The 20,281-nt window shown below is 45.9% G+C and overlaps 1 protein-coding gene across 4 annotated transcripts in view; it reads right to left on the bottom strand.

Annotated features, from left to right (window-relative positions):
• Positions 1–20,281, bottom strand: part of SENP1 (SUMO specific peptidase 1) — a 102,322-nt gene that overhangs the window by 49,240 nt on the left and 32,801 nt on the right. For 3 of the 4 annotated variants that reach the window (XM_077483732.1, XM_077483735.1, XM_077483734.1), the window contains 4 exons: positions 19,554–19,626; positions 19,009–19,189; positions 12,721–12,759; positions 12,443–12,605 (listed from right to left, as the gene is read on the bottom strand). In XM_077483732.1, the coding sequence (XP_077339858.1) occupies positions 12,443–12,605; positions 12,721–12,759; positions 19,009–19,189; positions 19,554–19,626 (456 nt within the window). The remainder of the gene's footprint in view (positions 1–12,442; positions 12,606–12,720; positions 12,760–19,008; positions 19,190–19,553; positions 19,627–20,281) is intronic. The other variant, XM_077483733.1, reaches the window with a different exon arrangement.

Here is a 20,281-nt window from a genome sequence, read left to right as displayed (position 1 = left end):
ATAGTATGGCTGAATTCGCAGCGCTCCCGCAGCAAACTCGCACGGGACCCTTTTTTTGGTCCGCAACAGAATCGGATCGCATGGGGGTTCACACCATGCGATCCGATTCCTGTGCGAGTCGGCAGATCGCACTGCGATATGCGGACGGATCTGGGGGTGTCATTAACATAACATTGACACTCCCAGCCGTCCGCATAGGGCAGTGTGAACTGCCGGCGGGAGGTGTGCGATGCGGGAAAACGCTGCGGATTCGCGGCGTTCCCGCATCGCAGCGGTGTGAACCCGGCCTTAAAGGTGCAATATTCAAGGCTCAAAGTAACCCACTCTAATCAGCTAATTAAGCCATAACACCTGCAAAGGGTTCCTGAGCATTTAAAAATGGCAATTAACCGCTTGAGACCAGCGCTATAGCCGAATGACGGCTACAGCGCGGACTTCCTTTGCCGGGACTACGTCTATTGACGTCGTCCTGTGCGCCCCCTGAGGGGCGCTCGCGGCGCGCTCTGTGATCGCCGAGTCTATAAGACTCGCCTGATCACGGATCCGAGCAAGGGGTCGATCCCGACCCCTTATCACGTGATCAGCTGTCAGCCAATGACAGCTGATCATGTGATACAACGGAGCCGGTAATCGGCTATTATTCCTCCTCGCGCTGACAGCGCGAGGAGAAAAAAAAAAAAAAGAGCCGATCACCTGCCAGTGCCCACCTGCCCCCTCAATTAAAAATAAGTTCCCCCCCCGTCAGTGCCACCCAGCAGTGCCCACAATCTGCCTCAACAAAGGTGCTGCACCCCAGTGCCACATATCCGTGCCCATCAGTGCCACCTATCAGAGCCCATCAGTCCCATCTATCAGTGCCACCTATCAGTGGTACCTATCAGTGCCCCTTAGTGCCACCCATCCGTGCCATCTTATCTGTGCCCACCAGTGCAGCCTATCAGTGCCGCCTCATCAGTGCACTTCAATGAAGGAGAAAAATGACCTGTTTGCAAAATTTTATAACAAACTATTAAACATGATTTTTTTTTTTTGCATCTTTTTTTGTTTGTTTAGCAAAAAATAAAACTCCCAGCTGTAAATACCACCAAAAGAAAGCTCCATTTGTGGGAAAAAAAATGATAAAAATGTCATTTGGGTACAGTGTTGTATGCCCGCGCAATTGTCATTCAAAGTGCATCAGCGCTGAAAGCTGAAAATTGGTCTGGGCAGGAGGGGGGTTTAAGTGCCCAGTAAGCAAGTGGTTAAAAAGGTCAATTTCCCACATTTGTGGCTTTTTAATATCACAATTAGTGTCTATGTATAAATAGCTCTCATAGGGGTGCACTAAGCAGGCTAGACACTGAGCCATGAGGAGCTAGAAGGAAACAGACCTGCGTAACAAGGTAATGAAACTTTACAAAGATGCAAAAGGATATAAAAAGATATCCAAAGCCTTGAATATTCCAGTCAGTACCGTTTAATCACTTATTAAGAAATGGAAAATTAGGGGCTGCTTTAATACCAAGTCAAGGTCAGGTAGACCAAGAAAGATAAAGGCCTAAAGACCCCATTGCGACTGCCTGCATCAATCAACTAGAAGAACTGGGTCTCCAGCAACTGATAAAGACTACCACGCATGGGTCAGGACACACCCTGGACCTCATTTTCAAACAGAACATTGACATCAACATACTCGACAACATAACTCTGCCATGGACGGATCACCACGTCATCAAATTCAAAATAGCTACCAACATCACCAACGAAAAACGGAAACCTGTAACAACACACTGGACCAGATCGCATAAAAAAAAAAACTGTACTCCGAATCCTTCAAATCCACTCTGTCCAACAAGATAACTACAATAACCTTAAACCACTCTACGGAGGAAACACTCAACTCCCTGAACAGGGCATTGCTGCAATCAGCAGACTCGGTAGCACCAAAACGCAGGGCTCTCATCAGGAAGAAAAACTCTGGATGGTTTAATAGCTCCCTCGCCGTACTAAAGCAAGAACGCAGAAGAGCGGAAAGAACATGGAGAAGAAATACCACAGAGGAAAACCACTTTAACTACAAAGGTCTCACAGAGAATTATCGGAAAGCAATCTTCAAAGCCAAAAAAGACCACTTCTCATATACAATCTCAAACGGCTGCAAACCAACAACGGGAACCGTTTAAACTGGTTAATCAATCAATGAATCCGGTGTGCCTAGAACCCCCAGAAAGCGAATCCCAGGATTACTGTGACAAACTGTCGGATTTTTTCATCGATAAAGTCAAAACCATCAGGGAAACAATTTGTCAGAAGAAAACATCCAACCTCAGCCAGCAAATACATAAAGAGGATGTCTGCACCAACATACCGCAACCGCCAAAATTTTCACTATCCCCAATTACCGTAGACACCGCAAAAAACATCATTAATAAACTGCGTGACAGTACCTCACCTATTGACATCATCCCCACAAAACTACTGAAAGAATGCTCCGACATCGTGGCTCCAACCATAACCCACCTCATAAACCGATCATTCCACGAAAGGATTGTTCCCAGCATCCTCAAACAAGGCATCGTCAAACCTCTACTCAAGAAACCAAACCTGGACCCTCAGGATCCAAACAACCGTAGGCCAATTACAAGCCTCAACACCATTTCTAAGATCATGGAGAAAGCTGTAGTACATCAGCTACAACTTCACCTGGATACTCACAAACTCCTGGACCCGCTGCAATCAGGCTTCCGCCCGGGTCATGGAACAGAAACAGCTCTCCTCAAGATCTGGGACGACGCCCTCGAAGCAGCAGATGACGGAGAGCCGTCTCTCCTCGTACTGCTAGACCTAAGTGCAGCGTTTGATAGAGTAGATCACAATACTCTACTCGTCCGCCTCACAGAAGTAGCCGGAGTCCAAGACATAGATCTCCAATGGTTCGCGTCCTTCCTAGGAAATTGGTCACAGACAGTGAAACTAGGAAAATTCCTCTCCGAAACTCGGGCAGTCACCTGCGGAGTCCCTCAAGGCTCTCCTTTATCACCCGTTCTCTTCAACATTAACATTCGCCCACTTGTCCAAATCATCAGATGCTCAGATCTCTGCTTCCACTCTTACGCTGACGACACGCAACTTTATTTCCGGATCAATGGAAAAAAAGATCACCAACAACAACTTGAAAACTGCCTCAAATCAATAGAGGACTGGATGACCACTAACTCCCTCCAGCTGAACGAATCAAAGACAGAGCTTCTTATTTTACACCCAAATCATAAGCCCGCAACCAAAACCTCCTGGTCTCCACCAACCGTCTTTGGGCAGACTATCTCCCCAAAGAACAAAGCCAAGAGTCTCAGGGTTATTTTAGACGCACAAATGTCAATGGATGCGCAAATAGGATCTGTAGTCAGTGGATCTCACCATTTGCTGCGCATGCTTCGCAGACTCATCCCTTTTATCCCAAAGAATGACAAAGCAGTGGTAGTTGGAACAATCATTAATTCACGACTGGACTATGCAAACTCGCTTTACATAGGATTACCACAATATCAACTTGCGCGATTACAACTGATCCAAAACACGGCGGCAAGGCTGATAACAGGAAAAAAAACCTGGGAATCCATCTCTCCTTTGCTGAGGAGCTTACATTGGCTAAACGTCAAAAATCGGATCACGTTCAAGACCCTTTGCCTCACCCACAAATGCGTGCATAGAGAAGCTCCGCAATACCTAATGGAGAAAATAAATTACACACCAAACCGCAGTCTTCGATCAGCCAACAAAAACCTCCTCCTCCTCGTGCCCAAAGCCCGGTATAAATCCAAGGGGGATCGGAGATTCGCTGTCCAAGGGCCTCGGCTATGGAATGCTCTACCAATCAACATCCGCCTGGAAGAAAATCACCTGGCTTTTAGGAAAAAACTCAAGACCTTGCTCTTTTAGCAGATCAAAGCTCGCCACAGCGCCTAGAGGCGATTCAGTTCGCATTGTGCGCTATACAAGTATTTCATTCATTCAAGATTGCAGCCACAACTGACGCAATAATTGCTCAGGATACAAAGAAAAAACTAATAAAAAAAAAAAAAACAGGTAACCTTTAACTGCCATTTTAACCTGCGTGTTACACCTTCTGTGTCTGTATCAAGGCCAAACATTCCAGGGTATGTAAAAAAAAAAAAAAAAAATTTTAGGCCATTTGGGAGATTTCTGTTATTATGGATTTAAAATGATTGAGGATTTTCTGAAAGATGGGAAGACAACCAAACAAGGGGCAACCTGGTCCTCTGCGACAAATTAATTTGTCCATTCAGGCTTTTTAGCTTTTCTGTTTAAGACGACAGGTGGGAAGAAACAGGTTTACCAATCCCTTCAGTTTCTGAATGAATATGGAAGTGCTCAGTACTGAAAGTTTCTGGGTTCAATGTTAGTGAGTAGAGGGCAAAGGAAACATGTAAAGTAACATGTTGTGCCTTCAATTTAGGAAACATTTGTATTTAAAAACTGCTGGGATTACACAACGATCTTCCTCACGTTTGCCCGCCACTCCTCTTATGCATTCACAGAGCACTTCGTATTTGTATATACCTCATTGCAACCGATTGGCACAGCAACACACTGCAGATCAGGCATGTATGGATGTGAAGCCAATGTATGTTTGAGGAGTATTTACAGTGCTTTGAAAAAGTATTCATACCCTTGAAATTTTCAACATTTTGTCATGTTACAACCAAAAGCGTAACTGTATTTTATATCATAGACCAACAGTGTGGCACATAATTGTGTGTGTACAAAACATTTTGGAAACCATCTATAATTTTCCTTCCAGTTCACTATTAAGTGCCACTTTGTGTTGGTCTATCATAAAATCCATTTACATGGTTGGTTATAACGTGAGAAAATGTGGAAAAAGTTCAACAGGTATGAATACTTTTTTTTGCCACTGTAACAGATTTTTAAAGTTATAAGTAAAAAAATACTGAAACATAATATAGTGAGATGGCAAAAATGGCCCAGGCACCCAAGTCAAAAGTGGAGGGCAGTGATCAACAGCAAAATGGATAACAGAACAGTATCCCGATATTACACACTTGAAAAGTGCCAACTTGTTCATTGTCATTTGCTTTAGTTTACTCATGTGGTATTATTGAATAGATTCACCAACCTAAAAATCAAATGAATGCCACAAAAAGTATGATTACACCCTCAGTGAACCCCTAGCATGAATGGTTAGAGGTGTCCAACATCAAATGATGCACCACATAATTTTTCTATTCCCCACTGAAAATGAAAAGGGAAACTAACTGGTTATACTTAGCTGCTCTGTGCAGTGGTTTTGCACACAGCAGCCCAGACCCACCTCTTCTCGGGTGCCTCGTTGGCGCACGAAGGCTGACAACATCTCTAAATTCAGAACCCACCTGAACCTTTCCAGAGTGTGCACTGTGTGAGTCAAATTAGTCTCCAGCCGAAGTGATTTGCTCCCTTAGAAGTAAATTGGTCAGGTATCCTAGAACAGGATGTAATGTGCAGGTAAGCATCTTTGATATCCACTGATGCCAGGAAATTTGCCTTCTGGAGAGAGACAGGCCACTACTGTCCGCACCAATACCATCTAGAAATTCTGCACTTGTAGAAACTTTGAGTCTTTCGTGATCCAATAAGGGACGAAAATAGCTGTTGGGTTTTGATACTATGAAATGTTTGAGTGGAAACTGAAATCTCTCATCCTTTGGAAACGTAATAAATCCTTAAGATAGAAGATGATCGAGAGCTTGCAAAAGAGCAAATCTTTTTTATGGATTCAAAGAAATCTTGGAAAGCATAAAAAGGGGCAAAGCTCTGAAATTACAGCTTGCAGCCTCGATCCACTATATTGCAAACCCCCTCCTTCACAATCGTCACCTAGGTCTGGAAATGTGCTGTCCAGATGAGTGAAGGCGTCCTTTCATTATCAAGAGGGCTTGTTACCTGGTTTAGTGAGCTTTGGAGTTCATGTTTTCTTATAGAGCTGAGACCTTGGCTTGAGAATGGCAAAAGGAATGCTTTTTTTGAAGCAGAAAAAAATAAAAATAATAAAGGAGCAGCAGGTTTTGCACCGCAAGCTTGGCCTTTTTACAGGGTACTCTTGCCCATATTTACTTTCTGGATGTAATCATCCAATGCAAAAGAGTAAATGTTTCCCTTAGGTAAGCATTCCACATGCCTCTTTTAGGGTATTCCCATTGAAAAACACTTCAGACAAAAGATCCTGTGCATGTGTACAGACAAGACCACTGGACAACTAAACTGCTGTATGGAGTCCTAGGCATCCACTGAGAAGTTAAAGGCACACAGAAAATCCTCTGGATTTAGTAGGATCCCTCTTATCATGCAAGCCCAGACCTTAAAGCTTTGGCACAAGCCTATAGCCACAATGAGGGTTTAAACAAGCCCTCCAGACATAAGTCTAAGGCATCTTGAAATATCAGGACACATGAGGGTCTTATTGAGATGAGAAACTGAAATCCACCAAAATCATACTCCATGAGCTCACTCTTCGTGTGGTATTGCTAAGCAAATTCTCTTGGTGGAATGAACACCACCTCAGGCTAAGCCCAGTCCACATACAAGCATCCATTCAATAAGGATGTACAGGAAAGGATTGGGGATGTTGTGACAGCTGCTACAATCCAAATTGTGTAATGTTTGGGGTAGAAGACCAGGGAAATGGTAACTTCATATTAGTCCAGACAAATTCTATGAGAAATCTCATGGCCTTTTGTAACAGATAAACCAGGATCCTGGGGTTCTTCATGAAAATATTACTCAGGTGAGAATTCTTGTTTCCTTCTACTGAACATTCTCATCTTCTATTGGTTCCTCTTGTGACCAAAAGCAGTCCAAGTTGGCAAATTTACAGAAAGCTGCTGCTGTGACCCCAGTGATAGATGAGAATTTCTCCCTGGTCACAAACAAGATAGGTGAAGGAAGTCTGAGCCACATAAATCATACTGACCCAAAGAGGGTACATTGCATGGGAGAACGCATCCAGGTTCCTACCTACCTTCAGAAGGCATTTGAGAACCCTCCCCCCCCCCCCCAACATCCAACTCCTCTTTGCTGTCACGTTTACAAGGACCTTTGCTGGGAACAGCGGTCAGCCGAGAGGGCACTGGGCCAATAAGCACCATAGGACCGGTTACCCCAAAAGATTTCCTTCTAAAAACTGCCAGTGCCCCCATAAGGAAAGGTTGTGTGGTCCTTTAATATTTGCAACAATCTATAGTCCCACAAGGTAAGTATTGCTGCAACCTGTAGTCCCACAAAAAGTGCTCAGCAGCGACCTGTAGTACCACCAGTAATCATGTCTGCCATTACATGTAGCCCCACAAAGTGCCACTACTACTAATGCGACCTGTAGTCTCACTAAATCACCAGAGAAGGGTACCAGCAGGGCCTACTCTAGTGGCAGTCTGCCACAGAACCCCTAGAAGATCCAATCATCACGCAGAAAACAGATACAGGAAAAAAAAAAAAAAAAAAAAAAGATTTTTTGTACTCCCAGTAAAATCCTTTTCTCTGCAATTCACAGACTGACACAGCTCCTCTCTTAGCCATTGGGTTGTTATGCCACCTTTAGGAGAAGAAGACTAGGCATATCACGTTATGAAAAAAAACCCAAAAAACAGAACTTTTAGCTCCCCCAGCCTGCCATGCAGCCTCAGTACGTCAACAAGCAGTATAACGTAAAGAAAAATAGGAGGGGCGGGTGCTATGTTAGTCGGTGAATTACAGAGAAAAGGATTTTACGGTCAGTACAAAAAATCCAATTTTTTCTTATATTCACCGACTGACACAGCTCCTCTCTTAGCCATCCCCAAGCAGTGCCAGAACGAGGGGTGGGAAAACAGCTTAAAAACTTCATCCATGGCAAGTGGGAACTAGTATAAACTTTACCCACAAAAACAACCACAAACACAGGGTGCTCCTCAACAGAGAGACACTACCCTCAAACTGCACCAAAACTGCTGTAACAAATGCAACAGTGCATTAACTTAAAAAGTACTGTGTTTTTACCCCAAAAAAATAAAATAAAAAATAAAGAAAAAGGAAAAATTGTATATGCAAATTGCAACTATACGGCCAAAACAGGCATCAGCCGATGCACTGACATCTACCTTGTAGAATTTTGTGAAAGTGTGAACTGACGATCAGGTTGCCGCTATACACACTTGAGCAACAGACGCTTGATGTCGGAAGGCCCAAGACGTTCCGACTGCCCTCGTGGAGTGGGCCGTGACCGGAAAGGGGGGCACCTGCCCCTTCAAGGCGTAGGCTTGTACTACAATCTGTCTGATCCACCTGGAAATAGTGGCTGACGAGACCGCCATGCCTTTCTTTGGACCAGCCACCGAAACAGTGACTTCTGGAAGGGAGCCGTGGAAGACAAATACACCCTCAGAGCCTGAACCATGTCCAGGGAATGGAGGGCCACCTCTTTAGGATGTGTCGGCTTAGGACGCAGAGATGGTAACACAATGTCTTCATTGATGTGAAACGCAGAGACCACGTTCCGCAACACCGCCTTATCCTTGTAGATAACCAGATAGGGCGACTTGCAGGACAAGGCCGCCAGTTCCGAAACCCTCCTGGCCGATGTGATGGCCGCTAGAAAGACCACTTTCTGGGAAAGTCAACAGAGGGATCTCCCTGATATTTTCAAATGGCGATTTTTGCAGAGCCAACAACACCAGATTCAGATCCCACTGGGGTAACGGTGGACGCACCGGAAGAACTACATGACACACCCATTGGACAAAAGTGCTCACTAGAGAGCGAGACGCCAGGGGTTGCTGAAAAAGGACAGCCAAAGCTGAAATTTGTCCTTTAAATGATGCTCAAAGACAATTTCTGGTCTACTCCTTGCTGAAAAAACAGCAGGATCCTGGATATAGAAAAAGAGCGCGGATGCCATCCTTTCTCCTCACACATGGAGATATAGGCCTTCCAGGTACGATGATATCTCTTCCGAGAAGCAGCTTTCCGTGCTCTCGGCATAGTTGGAATCACGGAGTCCGAAAGACCCCGGTTCCTCAACACTTGGCTCTCAATAGCCATGCCGTTAAAACCAGTGATGGTAAAGCAGGATGGAGAATAGGACCTTGAGACAGAAGGTCTTCTCTTGTAACGGCAGTCACCAATAGGGCGTCTGCCACCAGGTGCACTAGGTCTGCGTATTAGAGACGCTGGGGCCAATCTGGGGCAATCAGAATTACTGGAATCCCCTCGGCCTCCACTCTGCGGAGCAGAGGTGGTAACAGTTTCAGCGGAGGAAAGGCATAGATCAGCTGGTACTGATCCCACGGAGCCACCAGTGCGTCTGACGTGTCTGCACAAGGATCTCTTGTCCTGCACACGAATCTCTGCACCTTCCGATTGAGACGGGAAGCACAGTAGCCTGAACACCTCCGGATGCAACGCCCATTCTCCTGGGTCCAGCATCTGGTGACTCAGTCCGCCTGCCAGTTCTCCACTCAGGGGGATGTAAATGGCCGACAGGGCCAGTACATGTCGCTCGGCCCACTGAAGGATGTGAGCGACCTCAAGTGTGGCGGCCGAGCATCTCGTTTCTCCTTGGCGACTGACGTATGCCACTGCTGTGGCGTTGTCTGACTGGATCCTGATCGGACGCCCTCGAAGTCTCATCGACCATGTGGAGAGGCATAGTCTGATCGCTCTCAGTTCGAGCAGATTGATCGGCAACTTGGATTCCTCTGCCGACCAGAGGCCCTGGGTCAACTGAACTCCCATTATTCCACCCCAGCTGGATAGACTGGCATCCATTGTGATCACCGTCCATTTCAGAGGTAGGAACTACTTCCCAGACAGAAGTACCTGGGACCTCAGCCACCAGATCAGGGAATCCCTGACTAACTGGCTCACCTGAATCTGTCAATCCAGGGACACTGGAGATATGTCCCATTTTGTCAAAATCTCCTTCTGCAGGACTCTGGTGTGGAACTGCACATATGGTATTGCCTCGAAGGAGGCCACCATGAGTCCCAGGACTCGCATGCAGAAGCATAGCAACAACCACTTGTGGTTCATCAACACTCTCGCTTCCATGGAGTCCAGCAGGAAGCCTAGGTACTCCAAACGCTGGGTTGGTACAATCACTGACTTTTTTAGGTTCAACAGCCACCCAAATTCCTGCAGGGTCTGCATGGTGATCGCCACATCCTCCTCTAACTCTGAGGCGGAAGATACTGTAAGGAGGAGATCATCTAGGTATCCCACGATCGCGTTCCAGCGTTGCCGTAGCAAGGCCAAAACAGGAGCCAATACCTTGGTAAAGACTCGGGGGGGCTGGTGCCAATCCAAAAGGGAGGGAGCCACAAACTGGTAGTGCGACACAAGTGCAGATGTCAGTACTGGTCACATGGTTGACCCCATAACCGTAAACAAGGAACGAGCCACTGCCTCGGCCTTACTGTCCGTGGGGTCCTTAAATGCAGGAGTCCCCTCTACCGGGATCGTGGTTACTTTGTTTAACCTGGATACTGGGGGGTCCACGACCGGAGGAGCCGACCATTTTTTGAGAAGGCTCTCCTCAAAAGGGGTAATGCACCGCCATGTATCTGGGGATAGAAAAGGTCAGTTGCGGTCGACCCCATTCCTTGTAAATGAACTTATCAAAATAAGTCAGATACGGGAACACCTTAGGTGAACGGGCTGGCTTACGGGACCCAAAAGGGGCCGCTACATCAGCAGAAGGATCTGCTGGCTCCTGAATCTTCAGCGTATCACGCACAGCTGTGATAAGTGCTCCAACAAGCGCTTTGTCTCGCGTGGATGGGGACGACTCCTCACTTTCCGAACGGTCCTGGTCAGCGTCATCTGAAATGACAGAGCAGGGGTCACCAGCCTCAGCAGGGCCCGAGTCTGTGTCAGAGCTCTCCCCAGAGGACGAGGGGGGACAGGGGCCGCTTTTTGGCACATTTGCGTCCATGCACCGCCTCCATCTCGGCAACGAACGAATTGAGGACCGCCAACAAAGCTTCCAGGGGCACTGCACATTCTGCAAGCGAAACGGTTGCAATTACCTGGATTTTGGGGGAAGAAACACCAGTTTATGAAGGCATGCTGACCCTACCCTGTCTGCCATCTGATGGGGACTTAGGACAATGATGGTCCCAACCTCCTAACTGCTGCTGGCTGAGGGGCTCTTTCCCACAGGACTCACCACCCTGACTGGTTCTGTGCTGTCCAGCTAGTAGTGCCTGTGTTCCTTCTAAGCTCCCAGGTGCATAGGAGGTCACACTGTCATCCAGAGCTGCTACTTATGGCGCTGAAACCGATCTTCAACGTGTTCAGGCTCAAAGAAGCGTCCAGTATAAGGATATAAAACACAGGTAAAATGGCTGCCAGACTACAGGAAAGCATGCTGCTCCTAGAAACTGACCAAAAAACTTGCTCAGGCTTCAAGAAAATGGCCACGAGCGTCCAGTACAAAGGACAAAACCCCAGGGAAAACGGCCGCCAAGCTACAAGAGAGCATGCTGCTCCTTGCCCTCACCTAAGATGGCCGCTGAACACTGAAATACCATGAACAGTGACAGAAAATGGCAGTGAACATCGCTGCAGGGATCATAGACACCCCCAGGGAGAGAAAAAAACACACATCAGGGCACAGCCAGCGCAGCCCCCCCCCCCCCGGTGAGAGCCTCCCCGGAGAGCCTCTGTACATGACACACACACACCGCTCAGCAGCCACATGCAGCATCCCCCACATGGGAGGGGGGAGGGAAGATGAAGAGAGGGCGGTGAGGGACCACCGAATAGACCTCCCAGGGAATGACCAGCTGCTCAGCCCCACCGAGGCAGGGAGAGCTGTACTTACCAGTCCTGCAGAGCTGGGAGACGTTCCATCACAGACCCCACTCTCCGATCAGTACGGGGTGGCTGCTGGCCACGGCACACTGACGCAGACATCAGTAGCCCAGTCATGTGTGTGCCCCGGAGCATTAAAGCTCACCGACCACCTCTGGTGGCTGCATGGCAGGCTGGGGGGGTTGTTACCTAAGGGACCGATCCTTGGGCGGAACTAAAAGTTCTGTGTTTTTCATAACATGTTATGCCTAGTCTTCTCCTAAAGGTGGCGTAACAACCCAATGGCCAAGAGAGGAGCTGTGTCAGTCGGTGAATATAAGAGAAATACAGATACGGCTAGTCTTCTAATCCCAGGTGAAACCTTTGAAAAGCTACTTTATTTATGCAGAAGACTGCACAGGACATAATCATCACCTAAAATGGTTTCCAGGGTTCAATCATGGAAGAGGCTCAGTCACCTGATGTACGATAAAGACATTTAAATAAAAAATAAAATAGTTTTCAAACAAGAATTAAATGACCCACAGTCAAAGACAGGATTACACAAAACAGATGCTGTCATGCACACAAGCCTAGAAGATTCTAAAGCCCAACTTACTTCTTCTACTGTACTAAACGGTCGTCTTTGCATCTTCTTTGGGCTCCGCCGACTAGCTTCACTCCATGGGGTTGAACATGTAGCATTCTTAATAGGAAAGGACTTCTCAAAAGCTGAACCAAAAGTGTGATTTGGCTTTGCAGCAACTGAATTTGTGGCTCCACTGCACAACAAAAAAAAAAAAATGTTTACAATAATTTGTATATACCTTTACCCTAGGTGGCCGTAAACAGCTCCTACATTAGGGCATATTTATAAATTGTGAATCTGATATTCACCAAACATTCACTGCAGCAGGTCTTTTCTGATCTACATACCTGCAAAACAAAAACAAACAAAATTATGCTGTGTGAATGTCTGAAGCATTTACATAGGTGTCACGAATAATTAGCTAGTTGTGTTGAATATGCTTATAATCTATAACTGGATACACACTATACAATTTTCTTCAGATTTTTACCCTTTAAAATGTACCAAAACCATATAATATTAGGTCAAACCTAAACACTTTCAACTTGTATGCAATCAGGCAGGCCCTTGCATGACATAGTTGAAGGCAAATCTAAAGGAAATCAAACAAAAGTTATATAGTGTGTATCCATCCATCTTAAGATTGTCAACTTCATCCAGTGGCCACAGATCAGTATTTTCTTGGAATACCTCAATCAGAATATTACTATAAGGCCCCTAGACAGAGCGGACTATTAGGGAAATTAAACAGAACATGGTAATTATCTGTGACAGATAAGCAAATTCTTGCAGCGCTTGCATAGGTAATCGTTTACGAATAGACCCCAGAGAGTAAGGATACAGAGCAACTAGCATTTTCAGAACAAAGCAAGTAGTGGTGGCCCTAGTAATACTCATGACAGGTTCATGAATATGATTTTAATGTATAGCTTGCACCTAGGCATGGATGAAAAAAAAAAAAAAGAATTTAAAAAAAGAATTTTTAAAACACCTTACCTGTAAAATCCTTTTCTTTGATGTCCATCAGGGGACACAGCGCCATAGTAATAACTATGTGGGTTATATCAGACTATCAGGTGCTGGACAATGGCACGCCCCTTAAGGTGTGAACTTCCAACATATAACCCCTCCCATTACTGGGAGTCCTCAGTTTTGTAGCTAAGTAATCAAAGTGTATAAGAAGGGAGGGACCTCTGTGTCCCCTGATCTACAGCAAAGAAAAGTATTATACAGGTAAGCCGTTTTAAAAATTATATTTTCTTTTCTTACATTAGGGGACACAGCACCATAGTAATAACTATGTGGGATGTCCCATAGCAATGGCAACTGAAGAGGGGGGGGGGGGTAGACAGAATCAAGGAAACAGGAGGCCAGTGGACTCATACTGCAGCCTGCAGTATATGCTGTGCCCAAAGGCAATCTCCTCATGACCTTTAATATCCATTTGAAAGAAAAAATAAATACAATTTTCGGATAAACGTCTGAACCAAAGACCAATGTTGCGGTCTTACAGATCCGAGCCATAGAGGCCTGATGATGAGCCCAAGAGGCACCAATCGCCCTGGATGAGTGCGCTCTTAATAGGAGAAGGAACAATTTTCTTCTTTAAGCTGAAGCTTGATCAATCACTTGACAAACCCATCTGCAAAATAGTGGATCTTAATGCTGCCTGTCCATATCTTGGACCCTCTGGCAGTACAAACAAAACCTGTGTTTTGCGAACCTGAGTGGTTGCCCTTAAATGGATTCTGATCGCTCTTACTACATCAAGAGACTGTAGTGCTTTCTCTTCCACAGATTAAGGCTTCTGGGGAGAAAGGAGGAAGAATAATATCTTGGTTTAAATGAAAACCTGTTACCACTTTTAGTAAGACTTCAGGATGAGGACATCAAATCACCTCATCCTTATACATGATGAAATATGGCTCTTACAAGACAGAGCAGTTAGTTCCAATACTCTTCTAGCAGAAGAAATGGCAAGCAAAAGATTATCTTTCTTGTCAAAGAACCAAGACAATTTCTCGTAAGGTTCAAACGGCTGATTTAACAAAGCTGACAAGACCAATCTTAAATCCTAAGGATTTAGAGGTGCCTTGATAAGGGGAATAAACCGTGTTACCCCCTGAATAAGCTACACACCAAGAGTGGGAAGCAAGAGGCCGTAGGAAAAGACATCGGCCTGGATCTGGCTCTTGATAAAAGTCACGGCCAGCTTCATTACAGATCCCATATGCAGGAATCCTGCCTATTGACATACCTCCTGGGGTGCCAACCCCTGGATTCATAACAAGAAACCTATGCCTTCCAGATTCTATAGTAAGTGATTCTGGAAGCCAGCTTCCTGGCATTAGTCAAAGTAGACACTACTGAAGGAGATCACCCACAATCTTTTATAGAGTCAAACCTGGTAAACTCCTTGTCCGTAAAGTAGGATGAAATAAAAGACCCTGTGCAAGAAGGTCTGGCTATAATGGCAGAGTTCAAGGACTTCAACTGCCCTCCTTATGATCTCGATAAATTCAGATCTTCTGGGACCCGCTGGGGCCACCAGAATCACCGCCTTCTGTTCCTGCTTAATCCTGCAGAGAAGGCGTGGAAGTGGCAGAACTGGAGGAAATGCATAGATCAGTGAGAACTGATCCCCTGGGAAGACTAATGCGTCTGTTCCGCCTGCTAGCGGACTAGATACCAGGCCTGAATCCTCTTATTCCAGACCAACAGGATGGTGTCTTAAAGCAGTCTTTGAATAAAATTGCACGTAAGGGACGGCCTTGAAGGAGGCCACCATTTCCCCTAAAAATCTCCTGCAGCCAAAGTGAAGGAATTTTCCTTTCCTGATAAGTTGAATTAGTCCTACAATGGAACCGATTCACGACTGGGGTAAGAATACCTTCTTCTGTACGTTATCTATAACCAGCCTCCAAGTAACCTCCTTGATGGTTTTAAGGAGAATCTTACTAGGCTGAGAATCCAACTTAGAGATTTCAGCTTATAGCTGAGATCAGACTCTGGCTTTAGACCTGGGACTGAATGATCTGTTCAAAGTAGATCTTCTAATAGGCTAGGACCGCTATGCCTTGAGCCTTTAACCTGGCTAAAGGAGGTGTCAGAATCTTACAGAACGCTCCTAGTGCTGTGGCTAAGTCGAATGGCAGTGCCACGACTGATAAAAATAATTTTATATTTCAAACCGCAGAGATTTCTGGTAAGTGGGAAACTTTGGCACATGGAGATATGCAACTCCCCTCCTTGCAGGATGGACGATGGACACAGCCGATCGAATTATGAAAGGATCGGATGTTTAAGTGCCGATTCAGATCTCTGAGATCTTACCTCTCTGCTTGGCTCTGGGAGCTTAAAAAGTTTGAGCCAAAAACCCCTGTTCCACTAAGGGGATCTCTGAAATCACGACTGCGATCACAGCTGATCCAGAGACCAGAAAGAGACACTTCTCCTTTCTCTTTCTTTCTCCTCTTTTTTTTCTCTGGAACCTTAGGAGCATTCTTTGAGGGGACGGACACTCTTGCATAAGACTGCCGCATCAGCAGCCCCAAGGACCCCACAGGCAGCACCCAAACAGGACCCGAACCCTCGGCTCGAAAGCTGACTGGGCCACCCGGGCTCTTGAAACTCTAGATGTAACCTAGAGGAAAAAATAAATATTGCAGAAATCACTCTGCTCTTGAATGAATGAATTAAATACTTGTATAGCGCACAATGCGAACTGAATCGCCTCTAGGAACATTGTTCCTGCCAGACTGAGAATCGCAGGACCTTTCCCCTTACTCAAACAAGTGGGGGTGCTCCTTCATGAGAAGGCCTTAGCATTCTGCTTCATGGGCTTTCTGCCCCCAAGATCCTGGTGCTGCCCCTGGGAACTTTCTCCTGAACCTGACGATTGAGACCGTCGAGACTGCCTAAAGGCAGATACCCCAGGCATAGGCTGCATGATTAAAGGAGAACTGTTTGAACCTCCTTTTACTGCCTTTTGGATGTACTTATCCACTCTAAATAAATAGTCGTAGCCCAAGGAGGGACACAGACTGGCTAAGGGTTTTCACCTGGTGCTTCAGCTGACTAATATCTCAGCCACGGACCTCTGCAAAAATGCACTAGTCCAAGTATAAGCCATAGGGCTTAAATGATCAAGTCTTTCATAGCATCTGTGAGACAGTGCGTCAAATACACCAGCCCCTTGATGGGCCTGCTGATCAGGCACAACTTTCAGGTATCTCACACCTGTTTCTTAACCCCTTGAAGTTCACATTCCAATGCATTGGCATGACTCAAAATGTGCTTTACCACAATAGTGGAGCAGATGTAAAGGGGTTAATGGACTGAGCCACTCCAATTGCAGCCAGAACTGCAAAAGACATCTTGTCTTTAAAAGGAAAATCCAACCTTAACTTGCTGGATCCTTTAACATCAGTGCATTATCCACTGGACATGTGAGACTCGGCACACAGAGGTGTTTGCAGCATTAATAGCTGGAACCCCCCCCCCCACTTCTTTAATAAAAATGTTCCCATTCAAAATACATAGTTATGCATTTTTAGTGATTTTTGCATCTTGCAGATTTGCACTACAGAACTTGTTCAATAGGACACCATGTTAAATGGACTCCCAGGTGGGGGAGATTCAAATGAACCCTATTAGAGGTAGATACCTCAAGAGCTGGCAGACAACAAAAGGGTTAAGTAAGGGAGTAAACGAACACCTCACTAGTGCGGCTACTCCCTCTCCGTTAGTATCTGTCCCTCCACCGCCAGGCTTCAGCTTTTCCGGTGTCTTATCATATAAGGTCCCCCATCAGATAGCCTCCGCTGTGTACTGCGCATGCGCAGAACACAGCAACACAGATTCCAAAAATAGCCGAGGATGAACGGCGCCTGCGCACTGAGTCCAGGTTCTAGCCCCACCATCCAAGTGGACAGAGTAGGAATAAAAAAAAAAAAAAAAAAAAAAAAAAAAAAAAAGAGCCGAGCGCAGCGAGGCCGAGCCCGAAGCGTGGCGAGCGAGGGGCCGTCTAATTCTCACAACCCTATGTCCACTTGGATGGTGGGGCTACCACCTCCACTCACGGCGTAGGCGCCGTTCAGCTTCGGAAATGTTACAAAGCTTCTTCTGCATGCGCAGTACGGGGCGGACGCTATATGATGGCCGGACTGAATATGCCAGAACAGCGGTATAGCTTAAAATACTTCCACCATGTGTGGCCGGCGTCTGACGCCATTTAGCCACGCCCCCCCACATGAAAACGGCCCCTCCCTTCCCACTAGGGAAGTGTGAGTGCTGGCAACATGGCGGCCGGCGGCGCGGAGGGGGGGGGGGGGGACAAACGGCTGCGAATTGCCTCAAAAACAAAACCCTTTTTTTCCTTAAAAAAACAAAACAAAAAGGCAGTGGGCTGGCATACAAGGAACAAAAAATGCCACTCTGGGGTCCAGGTGGTGGTCAGAACCCACTTCATACCCGAGGGCCTGAGCTGGCTTGAACGGAGAGGAGAGTGAAAGCCTCTGGTGTTTCCAGCGTCAGAAGGGTGAGTGCTCAATACAGCCTCCAGTGGTGACACACAGACATGACAACATAAACACTTTGAAGGAGAGATTCCTTGCAGAAAATCTCCCCTACCTTTCCCCCGCAGGGCTTTATCAGAGATAAAAAGCCCAATCTTCGCCCTTTAGGCTGGGTTCACACTGCTGCGGGGAGAGATCCGGATGTGATTCGCACCCGCACTGCAGTGCAAATCACATCCGATCTCCGTAGCGATGCGAGTTCAGCCATACAGATAGTATGGCTGAATTCGCATCGCTCCCGCAGCAAACTCGCACGGGACCCTTTTTTTGGTCCGCAACAGAATCGGATCGCATGGGGGTTCACACCATGCGATCAGATTCCTGTGCGAGTCGGCAGATCGCACTGCGATATGCGGATGGATCTGGGGGTGTCATTAACATATCATTGACACTCCCAGCCGTCCGCATAGGGCAGTGTGAACTGCCGGCGGGAGTAATGCGATGCGGGAAAACGCCGCGGATTCGCGGCGTTCCTGCATCGCAGCGGTGTGAACCCGGCCTTACGGTAGGCTCCGAGACCTTGAACGGAAACCTTCAGGAACAGGGGTACATTTGAAATCCTGGACCTGCAAGAAGACCCTGCCAACAAACTTATTGGCCTTACTACCAAAAAGTACTGGATCCCAGGGACGAGCTTAAAAGCATTCGCAAGCAAAACGTCATGTCTTCGGATGACAAGGCCCGGGTACCGTTCATTTAGTCCATTACGGAGACATCAGAACGGATGCGGTCAGGATGGCTGGCTCTCAAAGGATTACTGCCCGTGGAGCTCAGTACACACATCCTTACACGTGCCCAACACCTTAGACACTGGTGAAAAAACGGAGGACTCCCAGTAATGGGAAGGGTTATATGGGGGAAGTTCACCCCTTAAGCACCTGATAGTCCGATATAACCCACATAGTTATTACTATGGCGCTGTGTCCCCTGATGTAAGAAAATAAATCTTCCTTAGCATAAAAATAAGAAATATTTGTAGTATAAAAATTCTCCTAACAAAAAGTGTTGGAAAACACATACCTTAATGTTCGCGTTTCTACATGGGCATTCTTTGCTGGTCTTTGCTTCTGAGAGAACACAAGCTGTGCTGGGAATATAGAAGAATGTCCATTTCCATTCTGTTTAGCCCTAAAGAAATCAACCGATGAGGCAAATGTCGTATTGTTAACAGACATTACCTTCTTGTCTCCTTTTAAGGTTTCTGAGGGTGCATAAAATAAATAGGTTTAGATATTAGTAAAAATCCTATATGCTTTTATTAAATAAAAAAAAAAAAAAAAAAAAAAAAAAAAAACACTGGATTTCCTGTTCTTAGGACGATTGCCTACAAAATTACAATGTATAGCACATGTGAACTCAAGGTGAGCCCGACTTAAGATATCAAAATTGTAACAATATTGTTGAGGTAAAATATAGGCTGTACAAAGTCCTGACTTGCCTCTGTCAGTATTAATAGAATACAATGTAACAATTTTTAAAATATGAAAAACTGCTTAGATAAAGAAGGCATAAAAAACACCAGCCTAGTGTGTCCACACCATGAAATAAAAAGAAAAGTATTTTACCAGAGTGAAAGAAGGGTTTATGAATAGACTTGGCCATAGATCTTTCAAATCGCCCAGGGTGCACAGGAGTGTACTGAAAAAGAAAAAAAGGAGCCTTTAAGATAAAATTCAACAAGTGTATTTATGTTGGTCTTATATAAAAGAACACAATGAAAAGAGGCAAATATTTCCCAATGTAGACTTGTTTGTTACACATTTTCACAGCTTAGCGGCAACCCCACGCACATATACTGCGGCAGGGCAGCCGCACTGTGCCAGACTTCTGGGTCTGAGGGGCGCACACATGCTCCTGCTGTGATTGAACACAGCGGGAGCCAATCAACAGGTCCAGTGGACAGGATGTCCACCGGGACCTGCCGATTGTTGAGGAAGGCAGACCGCTGTTCTGTGAGAGGGGAATATGCCAATCCTATGTTCCTGCTAAGCAGGAACACTGATCTTTACAATCCCCCAAAGCACCTCCCCCACAGTTAGAAAGCACTCCCAGGGAACACATAACCCTTTGATCACCCCTATTGTTAATCCATTCGCTGCCAGTGTCATTAGTACAGTGACAGTACATGTTTTTTTTAGCACTGATCACTGTATTGGTGTCACTGGTCCCCAAACGGTGTCAAAAGTATCAGTTAGGTGTCCAATTTGTCTGCTGCAATATTGCAGTTCCTCTATAAGTCGCTGATCACTGCCATTACTAGTAAAAAAAATAAAAAAATAATAATCCATAGTTT

Source organism: Lithobates pipiens, unplaced genomic scaffold, assembly GCF_037356315.1.
Source record: "Lithobates pipiens isolate NorthernLeopardFrog02 unplaced genomic scaffold, aLitPip1_a1.2 Scaffold_16, whole genome shotgun sequence".
Lineage (NCBI taxonomy): Eukaryota > Metazoa > Chordata > Amphibia > Anura > Ranidae > Lithobates > Lithobates pipiens.
Note: the sequence above shows the minus strand (reverse complement) of the source record. Positions and strands in the feature narration are given on the sequence as shown.